The following is a 16,501-nucleotide window of genomic DNA, read 5'->3' as shown; positions in this document are numbered from 1 at the left end:
CTCCCTTGCTGCTCCTGAATATATTCACTAGAGCGTTTTCTAGGACTGGCTGTATAATGCCAGTTCCTAAGGTTGCTTCCTACCTCTCCTGGGTGGACTTCTCAGAGCTTGTATGGAGACTGACCATAGAATGCCTATTTCTTTTGGTCACTTCATGTTGCTCATAGGTGGATCCCTCAGAGAATAAATGAGGGTTAGTTGTATAGTGCCCAATCCGATCTGTTGTTTGCTACAGCTCTTGGTTGGACTCCTCCTGTCATATTTAATTGGATGGCTGAGTAATGCCCATTTCTATTGGTTGTTTCCTGTTGCTGTTTGGTAGACTCCTGAAAGTTTATATATGATGCTGGTTTTATAACGGCCACTCCTATGTGTCACTTCCTGCCACATCTGGGTGGACGTTTAACAGCACATACATTTACTGACTCAGCAAGGTGCCCATTACAATGGGTTGTTCCTCTGTCACATCTGTGTGGATACCTCCAAGCATATACACAAAGATTTGGTGTAAAATGGTGGCTCTTTAACCACTGCTGAGTGGACTCTATCATACACACCATGGTTGGTTGTATAATGCCCACTACTATGGCCTGTATCCTACCACACCTAGGTGGATTCCTCAAGCACATGCTCTGGGTGTTCATATATTGGAAGCTCCTTCATTGAGCCATGTTAAACTCATCAGAGGGTAAACAATAACTGGTTTGATGTAGACCACTACTCTGGGTAACTTCCTGCCGCCTCTCGGTGGGGTCAGTAGAACAAATAGTATCATTGTTTTTGTAATGCCTGTCTTTCTCCTCTGCCTCTATTTTGTTGAATTCTCAGAGCATATGCTGAGAGTGGCTGCATAATGGCTACTCTTTTGCCACACTTGCTTTACCTCCATAGAGCATATACTATGGCTCGTTGTTTACTGACCTTACTAATGGGTTGCTCCATAAAGATTCTTTGCCGAATCTAGATCATAGTTTTGATTATTTGAATGGCTGTAGTCACAAAGGTAGCATCCTGCATCTATGAGCATTTCTGTAGCTCCGTATTAAAGGTGGTTAAAATTATGATTGCAATGACTTCCAAGATGGTAGGAATCCAAATGCACAATAGTTTCTGTTGTGACTGTTTTCATCTGCTACCATGTGGCAGTGCAGCTAACCCCTAGCTAGGACATTGTTTGAGCAGTCTTTGCCATACGTGCACAACACCAAAACACTATTCACTTAGGCCACACTTATCCATTCATAGACATCTGATGCTTACATGTACTATCTCTTGTGTATTTTTGTTTTGCATACACAGATAGAAGTACATATATACACAGCAGAAATAGCATACATAATAATAATAACACAACAGCAAAACTCTGGTCCTTGTGCATGACATCAAAACACTACGGATAAAGGCCACATGATAGATGCACACTCTTCAGTCCATACCAGAAGCTTGCTACCCATCTCAAATATGCTTTGGCGCCTCGTCAAAAGTATGAAATGCTATAGAAGGGCAACTAAAGTACAATGTGATACACAACTTCAAACAGAACCCATTAGACTAAACAGAACCCATTAGACAAAACATTGTTCATATACATATGTCACAGTTCATAGGCTCCATATAGTTCAACCTAACAAGCTCACAACAGCACCTCACTCTTGACAAACATTGTATAACTCCACAACACCACAAACCACACTAAATCAAAACACACTCAACACCTTACAGTTAGTTTATTTAAAGGGCTTCTGTCTACCTTAACAAGACACCCTATTTTAGTTATGTCATATTCATAATTCAATCTGGGCAGTGTACATACTAATTGTCCCAGATGCCATGTACTCATATTGGTAAATGCCTCTGGCTACACACAACAAACACTACTTACCACTATAACATACATATGACAAACATACATTGAAATTCTGTGTATTTACCACACTACTCATTGATCAAATAAAAAAAATAAAAAAACTGAAATCAGATTTGGTCTGTTATGGAATCCTCAAAACCAAGGAGTGGATATGTGGAGCTCTACAAAGTCATACATATTCTATATGTCATACATATTCATTCATATTCATGCTCAATAATTTGCTATAAAGCAATTCAGCATAACGTTTGGTGAAGATAAAATATTTGTCTGATCTACTTGATGTGCGTTCATTCATTCATATGAATTTAAGCAGGAGGCCAAAGTGTTAATTGTATTTCAATCTTTGAAGAGATGAAGTGGTTTAGAGTTTGCTGTCTTTCATTCTCAACTAATGCCTGCCTCAGAGGACAGATAATAATGTCAGTCCTTTGAGCATACCATCATATTTCTAGCTTCCTGTCAACTAAGGCCATCATAAAGCATCAATTGTGCAGTGACATTTTTTCAGGTGGTTATTGGACTTCATTTGCATGGCCAAATAATGAACTTCACATCAGAGTATAGTATATCCTTGTTCCATCAAGTGATTTAAATAAATGTTGTTCTTTCATTAATTTCAGAAAAGTCAGTTAGAGCAACTTTTCCTTGCCTATAAAACTTTGGAGAAGGCAATACATGGAATGGCGGCAGCTCGCTCAGTGAACACATTGCAAGATGTTTCATCAATTATTGACTACTACTGTACCCAGGTAAGAAGCTGAAAATCTTTCCTAATAAAGCATTGTTTGGCATATTTTTATTTGTAAAGTCTGTACAGTGCTGACAGGTGTCCTTAAGGCTATATCAGAAGTTTTGGTTAAACAAAATAAAAGAAATTATTCATACTTTGAATAAATGAGTAATAAAAAATGCACCTACTTGTTAGAAATACTTGAATTAGCATGTGCAAATCACATAGGAGACAATAGAACTGGTCACATTGCAGCAACATGGAATCCATCACATAGAAACTTCTTAGATTTATGTATACCACCTGCTCCACACTCCAGCCGTTAAGTAATTTGAGTGCTTACAAATGAAACTTCATCAATGTTCTGCTTTAAGAAACTATAGGGCTTGACTGTATTGCTGCATGATGGATAATGACTCAACCACCCACACACAAGTGGATATGGGAATTTGGGAAATGGATGAGTGCTGACTGCGAGGTGAGACAAAGACTAGCACGGACAAACATGGGACAGGGAGTCAGAATGATATGGGATATGGAGGAGAACAGAGTGCAACAAGAAAGGGGTGATGACACAGAGAATCATATAGCTAGGATGACAGAAACATGACATTTAACACATCTTTTGGAAATTAGATAAGAAGATTATGTATATAAATTCAGAAATAAAGGCAGTAATGCTGATTATGTTCGGCAGAATAGAATGGTGTAGATCACAAATAGTTAAAAAGCTCTTAGCGTCTTCTCCAGGGGAGGGCAGGATGGGAAGAGCAGGACAAGTTGATGTTGTTTATTGTATGAATCACTGCTAAGTCAAGAAAATAAATAAAAAGAAACTATAGGGCTTGAGCTAGGCTCATATGGCAGGATGGATGGCATTTCAAAAGTTGGACATATAAGTTTAGGTTTATATGCCCTGGCAGTGAAAAACTCCTAAAATCGGTTTTCACTGTGGTAAGGCTTATCTATCCCAGTGACTGACATTTGGTTGCCTTATTACGTTTAATAAGGGCTAACTTTGGGTTGGAAGCAGATAGAAGTGTTCTGTTTAAACTCAAATTAATTGTAATTTAAAATCCTTGGTAATGGTAAAGATGGATTGTAAGTCACAGTTCTGAAAATGCCACTTTTAGAAAGATGACATTTTCTTGTCTCACCATGTGTGCCTTCTGTCATTGTCTTGGCCCACATGGCTATACATGCCTCTGCTGTTTATTCCTTCCAGACAGTGACACAAAGGGGACTAGATGTGGACAAAATGGGCTGTCCTGCCAGGCTGGCTGTGGGTGGAGCTGTACCCTGCCTCCATCTCACACAGTTTGGAGTGTTGACAGGGGAAGGAAAGAGCCTTCCAGAACCAGAAGAAGTAGTAGTAGGACATGGAGCCCCCCACACAAAAAGGCTGGCACCATATATAAATATTAGACCCCCAGAACCACTCTTCAGATCATTTCTGGGCCTGTGGAAGACTCAGAAAACGGACTGCTCTGCTGCCTTGCTGCTGGAAGGATTTCCATGCTCCCTTAGGAAGAAAGAATGCGCCTGGTCCTTAAAGCAAGGACCACCGGAGTGACTCCAAGGACTAGCTGGCTGGCCTCCTGGATGATCTACAGGGACACAAGCTCCAGAGGCCCTTCTACTTACTTGCCTGCTGCTGGTACATGCTGGAGTGAAGTCTAGCCCTCAAGTGGTGCTCTTTCCCCCCCCAAAGTCCTGCCCTCCCCAAGTGGCTTCCTCTTACCAAAGTCCAACCTGGGGCAGCAAAAACTGGGCTCCAAACTGACAGAAGACAAGGTGCTACCTGCAAACCAATCCGACCAAGGTGCATCGCCTGTGGGATTGATTTTGTCTCATCTCCTGCTATGTTCTTCTCTACAGCAATAAATTCTCTTCAGTGGGAGCTCCCAGGAACAGTATCCGGCTTTGTGCAACCCTCCAAAGGTAGAAATCTTCACTGGGCTCGATGACAACCAACACCACATAGGTGACAACTACCTCTTCGGCCAGAAAATCCAGCTTCTCCTGCTCAGAGCTTTCCCCATCAGCCTTTGATGGCTTCACCGAGACCTTGTCCAACAGCTTCCCGTCATTGACAACTCATCCTCAGATACCGCCTGATTCCTTGCCCGGACTTCTGAGACTTTACCTTCCCAATAACTTTTTCAGAAAATTCTTATCAGTCCAAAAGTAAGCCGAAACCAGGCCTATTCCAACCCTTGTATCCACTCGGACTACGTTGTGGACAGCCTTAACTTTTGACTTTGACCCATTGTTGCGTGATCAGATACCCTCGGTTGGTGCTGTGATCTTTTAGGCACTACATTTCCCTAACAATGTTTGAAATTCAAAACTCTGGTTCTATTGATAATTCATTTTGGTGTCATATTATTGATTAAAATGTACTTAATTAAAGGAGTGGTGTTTTGTTTGTGTTGTGTTTTCACTGTGTGCTGCATAAGTACTTTACACATTGCCTTCAAATTAAGTCTTTGTGCCAAACTAACGGAGATTAAGCACAGGTTAATTTAGTTACTTTTGGTGCATTACTCTGGTAAGGATTGTGTTTATTAGTTGTCTGGCTTCCACCCCTCCAAAATAATAACCCAATTTATTTACATTTACTTTCACCATACCTAATATTTCCCACAGTTGATAGCTACAGGGAGGGCTTCACGAACCCTCAGTTTTAGTACCTTAAGCTAGTGTTGCATTGCCCCTAGAAATACTAATACTTTATGACCCTGTTCTGTCTGCAGCTCTGCAGACAAAAACTCTTAGAAACAAAGCCAGGGAAATCCATAACGGAAGTGAAGGAGGCAAGTCCAGTTACAACAATGGAGGCCCAACTAGTGAGATGCTGAGAAAAGTAGAGGAAAATATATAGAGAGAGAGGGCAGGAAGGGGGAGAGAAAGGAAGGACATATAAAAGAAGGAATAAACTATTACAAGAAGTAAGTGCCAAAAAGATGAAACGATGGATGCAAGGATGGAAAGATTGATGGATAGAAATTGAAGATTGGTGTGAGGGGGCGCATAAGAAAAAATGGAACAAGTGATGACAGGAGGGATAAATGTGGGATAGATGTAAGCCTGAATCGAAAGATAAAAGGATGGATGGTCAGACTGATAAAATGAGGGTAAACCAAAGGATGATAAATTATGTTTGGATGGGTAAAAGAATGAACGGAAGTGTGAGTAGGATGGATAAAGACTGAAATGATTAAAGGGTGGATGGATAGAATGGTAAAAGTGAAAAGAGACTCCGGTGTCGTGATACCTTTAAACAAGATGTGCTTTATTTTCCTCAAGTCCAATAATACATCCAACCCTGGCAGGCTTCTCCACCAACTGCCAGCCCACGTACCCAACATTCTAGTTCCTCCATCCCATCACTAGGCAACAACTGGTTACCACGTTCTATTACAAGCATTACAATACAACACATCTCCCCCTTTTCCCACAAACAAAATAACATTCAATCTAGAAGAACAATAATACTATGCACTATACACAAAATATGCAATTTGACAGACAGATATATAAAAAAAAATCTAAAAAAAAATCAACTGATATAAATTTCCTTGTATAATTCCAATTTATGTACTATTCAGTACATGTACCCTCAAATTCATACACTCTTATATATTAATTCTGTAAGAAATTACTCATGTTACATAGTCATTTAAACGCACAGGTCTTCCCACCCATCTTCTTTGCCTACCTTCTTCCTTATTCATTTCATCACATGAATCATTCCTCCTCACACACCACTTCCGCAACTCTGCTTCATTACACTTCGTCACCCTACACGCATTCCATCTTCTTCCATCCTCCAACTCCACACTATACTTATTCACCTTCACCACACGCTTCGTGACGACCATTTGGACAAACCCCTTTTTGTTTTGTCCCACATCCTCGTCCTCACCCAATCACCAATATCCAAACTTCCTCTCCTCCATCCTTCCTTGTTCCTCTCATCGTACCCTTCTTGTTTTTCCCTCACACGCCTCAACACTTCTTCCTCATCTACTTTGCCTCTTCCTGCTTTGCCCATCCACCCAGACACAGCTTTGGTACATGGCTTCCTACCTTTTAACAAAATAAATGGGGTTTTCAATGTGAGAGAATGCGGGGTGGTGCGATAATTCCATAAAAGATTATTTATTTCCTTCCTCCAGTTCAGGCCATTTTGCACCGACAATTGAATATTCTCGCTCAGTACCCTATTGAACCTTTCAACCAAACCATTCTCCCTGGGATGTGCTACAGCTGTTCTAATATGTCTTACACCAAATTTTTTCACATAATCACCAAATTCACTGGATGTAAACTGCGGACCATTGTCTGTGACAACTACCTCTGGATAACCCTCTCTCCTCCATACTTCTTCACAAAACTCTATTATCATATTTGACTTTACATCCTTCACAACACTTACTTCAGGCCACTTGGAATGATAATCTACCATTACTATGATAACATTTTTGCCTTCCGTGCCCAACAAAAAAGGACCACATATGTCCATACCCACCTTCTGCCATGGTTTGTCCGGGAATGGAAATGGAACCACAGGTGTTTTCTCGCTCACATGGGATTTCACTGCATGCACATTCTCAATAGTTCCTAACAAATCTCTCTACATCCTTGTCCATCCCCGGCCACCAAAAATCTTCCCTTACCTTTCTCTTCATTCCCGACATGCCCCGTGACCTTCATGTAATATTCCTAGTAATCTTTCTCTCAATTTGCGTGAAACAATCAATCAGTTGCCCCGCCTCAACAAGCCATCAAGGTTCGACAATTCTGACCATACACACTTGAAGTTTGCTATCTGATTAGTATTTCCTTCCAATTCGGACCAATGCATCCCCAAATTTTCCTTCAATGCTTGCAACTCCACATTCTCATCAATTGACTTTCGCCAAAGTTCCTCATTTATCGCACCAGTCTCTACATCTTGGATACTTGCAATTAACCATTCTTCTTCAGTTTCGTCCACATGATTCTCAATCGGTAACCTGGATAAGCAATCTGCGTTCACGTTCTTCACCCCCGGCACATAACATATTGTAAAGTCATACTCTTGCAGATTGTATACCCATCTCGCTATTCTAGAAGATGCTCGACATGCACCCTTGGTTGTAAACATGTCAATCAACGGTTTATGGTCCCTTCTCAGCTCAAACTTCCTTCCCCATACATAATTCCTAAAATACTTAACACCCCACCAACAGGCAAGGGCTTCCTTTTCTATAGCAGAGTACGTTGCTTCAGCTCCCTTCAGTGTCCTTGAAGCAAATGCGACTACACGTTCTTATCCTTTGTGTGACTGTATTAGCACTGCTCCTAGACCATGCATGCTCGCATCTGTCAACACAATAGTGTAATCGCTTGTTACAAAAGGTTTCAGTTCTGCTGCGTTGATGACACACTGCTTTAACGCAGAATACTCTTGTTGACGCTCTTTAGACCATTCAAATTTCACATTTTTTTTCATCATACGATGCAATGGCTGAGCAACATTTGCAAAGTTTTTCACAAACTTTGCATAATATTCCGCTAATCCTAGGAAGATCTTAATTGGTCTTTGTTCGATGGGTTCGGTGCTTTTTCGATCGCTTCCAGTAAATTCGCTTTTGGTTTTATACCATCACCAGATACTGTATGACCCAAATACTCAACACTTTTACACTCAAATTTACACTTCTTCATTTCCACTGTTAATCCTGCTTCCTCTAATACAGAACATACTTTTCTCATCACCACATCATGTTCCTCCCCATTTTCTGCCCACACCAATACGTCATCTTGGAAGAACTTCACATTACTGATATCTCCCAATAATTTTTGCATAACTCTTTGGAACACCGCCGAGGCCGATGCCAATACAAATGGCATGCGTATAAACCTGACCGCCCCTTCCGGAGTTATGAAAGATGTTAGATGTCTTGAATCCGGATGTAACATGATCTGGTGGTAAGCATTTGATAGATCAAGAGTGGAAAAAATCTCACCACCCCGAATACTTGCTAACAATTCGTTAATATTTGGTATTGGATGCCTATCTATCCAAATGTTTTCATTGAGATCCCTTAAGTCCACACATGTGCGAATTTTGCCATTCGGTTTGCGCGCCAAAACCACTGGGCTCAACCATTCCGAGGACTCCACTTGCTCTATTACTTCCATATCTAGCAATTTTTTCAACTCATTCCTCAACGCCTCCTTTAACACTACAGGAACAGCTCTTACTTTATGCACCTTGGGCACAGCCCCTTCCTTTAGTATAATTTTATGTTTAAATCTTCGCAAGCACCCCAATTTCTCACCAAACCGTACAGGGAATTCTAGTTTCCACTTGTTCGATTTCAAATCTTCACTCTCCACAGTTAACACTTGCTCTTCCGCATTGGGATTTAGTATAACACCCAAAGCCTTTTGTTCGCCCCAACCCAATAAACACTTTCCACATTCAACCACATAAATATCACTTGATATTTTTTGCCGCTTGAATTCTATTTCCCCTTGGAAGTAACCTATTACAGGTATTTTGTTTCCACTATATCCCAACAAATTCACTTTAGCTTAAAATAATTTCACTTTGCCTACTCTTGCCCAAGTCGCTTTATCAATTAATGTATGCGGGGAACATGAATCCACCCACATACTTACCGATATTCCATTCAGTTCCACCACACATTTGGGTGGTCTGTAATCATTACTCCCCAACATTAACACATCACCATCCTCAGCTGTATCATCTAAGGCTACTCCTTGCAACGTGAGCACTTCCACTCTTTCATCTTTTTCACATCTTTCAAATGAGGTTTCCTCATATAAACTATTAACTGTCTTCTTGTCACTTTCTTTTTTATGATTACATACTTTTGAAAAGTGTCCTATTTTATTACATCTAAAACATTTGCTGTTCTTAGCTGGACAGTTTGCCGCAAATGCTAAATGTTTTATGCTACCACACCTATAACACTTTCTCTTTCCAGCTTTCACATAATCACTTTCACACTTAATTTTGTCTACTTCTTGGACAGTTACGTCAATTTCATTCATATTATTTCTTTTCTCCAATTCCTTGATGTAATTAGACGTTGCTTCAATACGTTTTGCTGCAGACAATGTCTCATCCAACGATGGATCCCTTAGAGATAATAATTTTTCTTGTATTTTCCTATCCTTGGTATGGCATATCAGTTGATCACGTATTATCTCTTCATGTAAATCCTTAAATCTACATGTGTTAGCCAGTAATCGCAATGCACATACATACTGATCAATCGTTTCATTTGGTGATTGAGTTCTTGAGAAAAATCTATGCGGTTCTACAACAATACTGAATTTCCTGCAATAATGCTCTTCTAACGCCGTCATAGTTCTCACATATATGTCATTATTCTCATCCTCTTCATCCGAGCCATCACCATTAGCTTCCGACACTTCGTTACTGGGTAATGCTTTCAATACCTTTCTCCCTTCAACCCCTAAATTATGCTTAGGTAAAGCTAATTTCCTTTTTGCTGTAAAGATGGCACCACCCAGCGCTTCTAAGTAAGTTTCGAATGCTTCACTCCAATCTTCCCAAGGCATACAGGGTTCTCCCGGAATATTCCAAAATGTTGGAGGTGGCATTATCGACTGCATGTTTTCCTTTTTTTTTTTTTTTTTTTTTACACTGCTTAGACTTACTAATAACACCACATTAAAATGAGTCCCGCCAATAAAAACATACGTCTTTGAATCTCCCCTTCTTTTTTTTTTTAATATGTCTATACAAATAGCATGGTATATTATAATACCAATCCTTTCTTCATCTGCCAAGTTTCAAAGCAAGTCATTTACATCAGACACAACAACTGTAATTCGGTCCCAGTTTGTGAATACAACTCGATGCGCCTTTCCAATGTGTTTACTTTTTATTTCATGCCTTGTTATCTGCTTGCACAAGTGCCTTTCTTGTATTCTTGTTGCCCTTGGAGACGCTGGACGCTGGACGAGCACAGGCGTGCTTACTTCACTGCCTGTGCTACTGTAGAAATGGTCCAGCACTGCGTGGTCACGCGACAACACGGCCGCGTGATCCAAACAGCGGTTACAGAAAAACTAAAAAGGTAAAAATAAAACGTATTTCTTCTTCTTTTACTTCTCCGCAAGTTTATGTCCTCCGTAGACACTGATACTGAGCTTCTTATAATTTTAAAATCGCTCCGCCCTCCTTCAATCGCTCCGTTCGTAAACAAGTCAGAGTCTTTTCACCGTACCTTAAAAATCGCGTATACGAGCAAAGTATAGTCCATCACACGGTTGATTAGCCTTGGATCGCTGCACCCAGAGACTAGTTGGTCATCCACAACGTTCGTAGCAACGCTTCTGCGGCAAGTTTCTTAGCACCTCTTAGCACCACCAGGGTTGATCAATAGAGCCATCCTCGTCGCCACTGAAAAGACACTCCGGTGTCGTGATACCTTTAAACAAGATGTGCTTTATTTTCCTCAAGTCCAATAATACATCCAACCCTGGCAGGCTTCTCCACCAACTGCCATCCCACGTACCCAACATTCTAGTTCCTCCATCCCATCACTAGGCAACAGCTGGTTACCACGTTCTATTACAAGCATTACAATACAACAAAAAGATGGATGGATGTGCTTAAAGATGGATGGATGAATGAATGAATGAATGGATGGATGAAAAATGTAAAGGCTGGAGAGTTAGATGGATGAAGGCGGGACGAAGGGACTTTTCTATAAGACATTTATCTCCTTCTTTTGTTATGAGCGAGTTTTCAAATGCAGTTAGAGGACTTCTTGCATTTGGTTTGATGGATGTTTGAACAACTCATTGTTGGACTTCCATATAATACAGCCTTTCAGCTTCCAGTAGCTTGTATTCTTTTTGAGTTATCTAGGTGCTATTATATCAGCCAGTTTGAAGTGACACCCCCAACCTTTTGCAACCTTGCTATCTCCGTCTAAACATGTCATCTCTAGTGGTATTATAACTGCCAGATTAAAGCAACACCCCTAATCTTTTGCAAACTTGCTGTCTCCATCTGAAGACATAATATTTAGTGGTATTATACCTTCCAGAATGAAGTGACCTCCCCAACATTTTGCAACCTTGATGTCTCCATCTGAAGACGTCATCCTCATTAAAACCAGCATGAAACCTAGGTTACTCAATGTGGGTGAGAGCAGCAAGGGGAAAAATGGTAACTGTCTCTTCTGTGCTACTCTGTCCCACACCGCTAGGGTGAGGTTTCTCAGAGGGGAGGAGCAGAGACCCTATGCTCTGCCTTTTTTTGGTCACCAGAGGACTCTTCCATTGTACATGCCTGTGATTAATTGATCAATACATTTCCAGCCCAATTCATATTTTGCTCTTCATTCTACCATGACCCTTAACTGTGCTGCCTAATAGTAGTTTGTGATATTTGGGATGCCTAGTCCCCCGTAATTTGTGCTGTGTTGTCTAATATTTCTTGTGAGTCTGTTTTTTTAAATCCTTTGTTCAGATAAAATTCTCAGTGACACCTTCAGTGTTGTGGGGGGAGGTTGCAATAGAAGAGTCTGGAAGATGAGCAGAATCTTTGGTAAGGTTGTCCTCTTGATTGCCACAATCCTGCTCAGCCATGATGGGCCATGTGTGTGCCAAGTGCACAATTCGTGGTGAATTGTTTTGAGCATATTTGTGTTGTTTATACTGACCGTGGCTTCTGCTGATGTGGTTATTGGGAACAATAAGCATGTAATTGGGTGTGTGGTACATAGTAATGCATACTCGTCCCTATCTATAGCCAGCCTTTTTAATTTAGGGTCTATCTGAGAGAAAATTGAGTCATGTTAAAATTGCCCCTGCCCTTTTATGTATCACCTCCATTTCCCTCAACTTGTCTTCAAGTTCTTCTCTTTGCTCTCTTGTCTCTTTATTTATTCCAACCAATATAAATATTACAGTGGCCCTTGAGATTGCCTTAATAGTCTCCCAACTGCTGTTAATACTAATGTTATTCTTGTCATTCTAGGCCAGGAATAAGTGCTTGCGTCTTGGATTTTGATTGTGTTTCACTCGTTTAAGATGATAGTGTTCCCTCAGACTCCATTGATTTATTATACTCACACTTATGTTGAGTTCCACTTTTATTTTGGCTGAGGCATGATTAGAGAGTGCTGTGGCCCTGATCTCTGATTTGGTGACTTTAGACACTGTTTGTAGGGTGCATAAGAAGTGATACAATTTTGGATATTTTCAGGGTGAAGTAGAATAGTTTGTGAAATCTTGTTCGTTTTAATGCTGTGCCCACCATATGTCTTGTAACCATATCATTATTTGCTAGTCCCATCCACTTCTAGAGGTGGCTCTGGTCGGACCCACTCTGAGCTGTCCTATACATGTCATCGTCCATCACTAAAATAAGGTCTAACAGGACTTTGTTATCTGGTGTTTGTAGTATGTTGGTCATAACCTGCCTCAGAAGAGTACCTTGTCACTTTTAAGGCCTTAGATCTGGAGTGAAGGTATGCATACCTCATAGGATTCGTAGGACTAATACGCCCCCTGTACTTTGCCTTGAACTTCTCCTTTAAAATTTTAACTTCTCCCTTTTTGTGGATCCTTAAGGCAGAAGTTTGTCTTGGGAACTATTTAGATCTCATACTGAGCCAATCTGTCTCTACGAAATGAGTTTCTCGTGTAAGGCAAATGTATTTCGAGTAGTTGAGCGTAGGTAAGACTGGCAGTTTTTGAGTAGTGTATTTAGGCCCAGCCATTAAAGCAAATCATTTTCAGTACGAATAACCTGTCTCTTCCTATGTCTTTTCCTTGGGTTCTCTCCTACTCCCTGAATGCCCCTCATACTTGTGTCTCACCAGCAGGTAAGTGACTGACCTCAGTAAAATCTTATGCATGATCCATCCCACAGTTCCTACCTTTGCTTTTCTTAGTCGTTTTCCACTGAAATAATGTAAACAAAACTTCCCTCAGTCCCTATCACCAACTGGGAACAAGTTTAAGAAAATATCTGTAGGAAAGTGCCCTTTTTGGATGGTCACCCCCACACTTTTTGCTCTGGATGCTGTTGGTTATTACTCTGAAAGTGCACTAGAGCTTGCTAAGCAGCCCCCCATCCAGTGCTCTCTCCCTAAATTGGTAACTGTGAATTGGTATCCCCAATTGGCTAGCACTTTAACCCCTGTATAAGTCCCTAATATATGGTACCAGTGGTAGCCAGGGCATGGGTGTTAAAGATGTCACCAGGGCCCTGAGGCAGTATTTTGTGCCCCCATGAGTGACCAAAGTAAATTACTGACAGCAGGCCTGCCTATGCAGACTGCAGGAGCAGTGCATACTGCTCACACTCGACTGTGCCCATACCATGTTTGGCTCAGCCCCAACACTGTGCTTAATATGTTAGTCACCTCTAAGGTTGGCCTCCTAAGCCCAAAAGACAGGGTGCATTATATTAAAGGTGTAGACATATTAGTGCAAGTTTACCTGCCCCTATAGTGGCCTTTTCCATTAGAGGGTACCATATGTGAACAACGGTCCAGAGGATAACATGGGCTGACACCAGGGCAAACCTGAAGTTGTGAGCTCCATTATAGTACCATCGAAGTGGGTCATGTTTGGTATCAAACATCGTGACTTTTCACCTCTGACATGAATCTCATGTCGAGAGCGAGGTGGCATGGACCCAGAAAGCAACCTTAGAGATTGCCCATGAGTTACCCCCATTTTCCTGTGCTCTGGCTGCCAGGCCACAGCTGCTTCCATGAAGACAGGATTCTGACCCCCTGGGCAGAGGTGCAAACGCTCCCGGGAGTCAGGACATTAGCCTGGATGGGAAGGAGGGCACACCTTCCAGGAAGGCTGGTGAAGTGGCACATCAAGGCGGTGAGCTTCAAAGGGCACACCGCCTCTGATATGCAGGCAGGCTGTCTCCTAGTGGAGGACAAAGCTGTCCTCCTGCCCCCAGGCACATTTGCACTAGGGCAAGTGGGAAAATTAGTTAGGAGCTGTACACCTCCAGAAGATTAGCCACACCTGTAGGGTGAGCAGCGTGATCTGTACAGCAGAGGAACACTTCTGCCATCCTTGAAAGAGGCAGAAACCATGGTTCAGGGTAGAAAAGGTGCCACAAACCACCAGATGTGGTCACCTCAGGGGCCGATTAGCCATTGGGGCCAGTAGTCCATTAGCTACTTGCACTCACAACCCTAACACTTCTAAACCTAGGATTTAAGGGGCTCCCCTCACACCAGAAACTCAGATCTCAACAACTTGTGACAAGAGGGAACTCTTTGTGAGCCAAACTCATAACCAGACTCCTTGGACTAGTGTCACTGGTCCCCTACCCACCGCAGGTAAAAAGTATCCACCAGATCCGAAGAAGTGCTGGCCATCAGGCCCTCTGAGGTATCACCCAAAGGCAGGTTTTCCAGTACATTGTCGGAAGTGTAGTCCAGCTCCCTGCCAAGTTAGTCAGCTGCCATTTTCTACTGGACCTCCAGAGGGGGAGATAACTTACTCTCCACCTTACCTCTTTCAAGGCTTGTTGGTGGCCAGTCGGGTCATTACCACCTTTAGTCGATGCAGCAAATCTAGAGCACACTGCAACACCTTCATCTGACATCATCTGTGGCTCCCTTGCCGAGTTTTTGCATCCGTTTCCTCACGGGCACCGTCTCAGTGGAATAAACAGCAACCGCAGCTCCCATTCAGCACCAAGGTAAGCCAAGCACACCTGTGCACTTGAGATGCCGAGACTAGGTGTAGCTTTTCTGCCTGGTGAATCCTGGTCTAGGGGTCCACACAAGCTTAATCCCCATTGGGCTTCCACAAACTCGACCTGCAAGTGACCGAGTATCATTTTTATACACTCGCGACTTCCTTGGTCAGCACCAAGGACAGCCAGGATACCTCTGCACCCAGGCCCCACAGGCAGGTAAAATTGGTCTTCCTCTCGCAGCTTGGTCTTGGGATTCGCACACAACCTTAGCCATGAGTGCGTTTCTCTGCACTCACCCTGCAAGTGACCGAGTGTCACTAGTGACTTTTTTCCATTGACCACAATGGTGAGATTTGACAGCTTGTAAATGCACTGATTTTATGGCTGCTTTAACATCCATAACTCAGGTTATATTTAACTGATTTGCTTTGTTTTGGCATGTCTAAAATTATCTATTAATCTGCTCTATTTTTATAAACTGGTGTAGGATTTTTTTTGAGTCACGTCAATTACTAATCGTCCATGTTGGTACTCTAAAATGCTTAACACACGTTCCTCTAGTAAAGCTCGACTGCTCTTTACCACACTACCAGCAATGAGCTAAAGATTTATTATGTTTTATGAATCAGAGGGACTATCTCTGGGGTATTATGAGAGTATTACATAGTGAAGCCTAACCAGCCTCACTGCATAATACTCCTCTTACCTACAGTATCAAACTCGGTTAAACACAGGTCTGGGAGGATCCATCAAACCTGCCACCAAAGCACCATTGTCACTGGGTCCCTTGACCAGGCCCGAACCACAAGTATCTAATGTTCTCTTTTCCCTGGTCTTGTTTTATAGACATCCTTTCTTGCAATTTCATGTCTCTATGTTTAGGCTATTCGTGGTTTACCCTGAAGGCTTTTTGGTTTTTTAGTCATCATCTTTTTGTTGCTCTGTAACTGCTTTTGTGGCATCATGCTTGGATTCTCTCCTGTTTTTTTTATTTTTTTTTATTGTGTATTAGCAGTTTTTATTACAGATGTTATAGACAATATCCATGTAGCTTTTAGGATGAGTAAGAATCAATTACAGAGACGTGAATGAGCATAACTTTATAGAAATACATCATGAGTGATGTTTTACAATAAGAAATAACGATATGAGAAATCAG

At 41.7% G+C, this 16,501-nt stretch overlaps 1 protein-coding gene across 1 annotated transcript in view; it reads left to right on the top strand.

Moving 5' to 3' along the window:
* Positions 1–16,501, top strand: part of CFAP54 (cilia and flagella associated protein 54) — a 1,075,777-nt gene that overhangs the window by 262,532 nt on the left and 796,744 nt on the right. The window contains exon 17 of the mRNA XM_069229529.1: positions 2,491–2,619. Within this exon, the coding sequence (XP_069085630.1) occupies positions 2,491–2,619 (129 nt within the window). The remainder of the gene's footprint in view (positions 1–2,490; positions 2,620–16,501) is intronic.

This window comes from Pleurodeles waltl, chromosome 4_1 (assembly GCF_031143425.1).
Source record: "Pleurodeles waltl isolate 20211129_DDA chromosome 4_1, aPleWal1.hap1.20221129, whole genome shotgun sequence".
Lineage (NCBI taxonomy): Eukaryota > Metazoa > Chordata > Amphibia > Caudata > Salamandridae > Pleurodeles > Pleurodeles waltl.
This window is presented reverse-complemented; position numbering and strand designations above follow the sequence as displayed.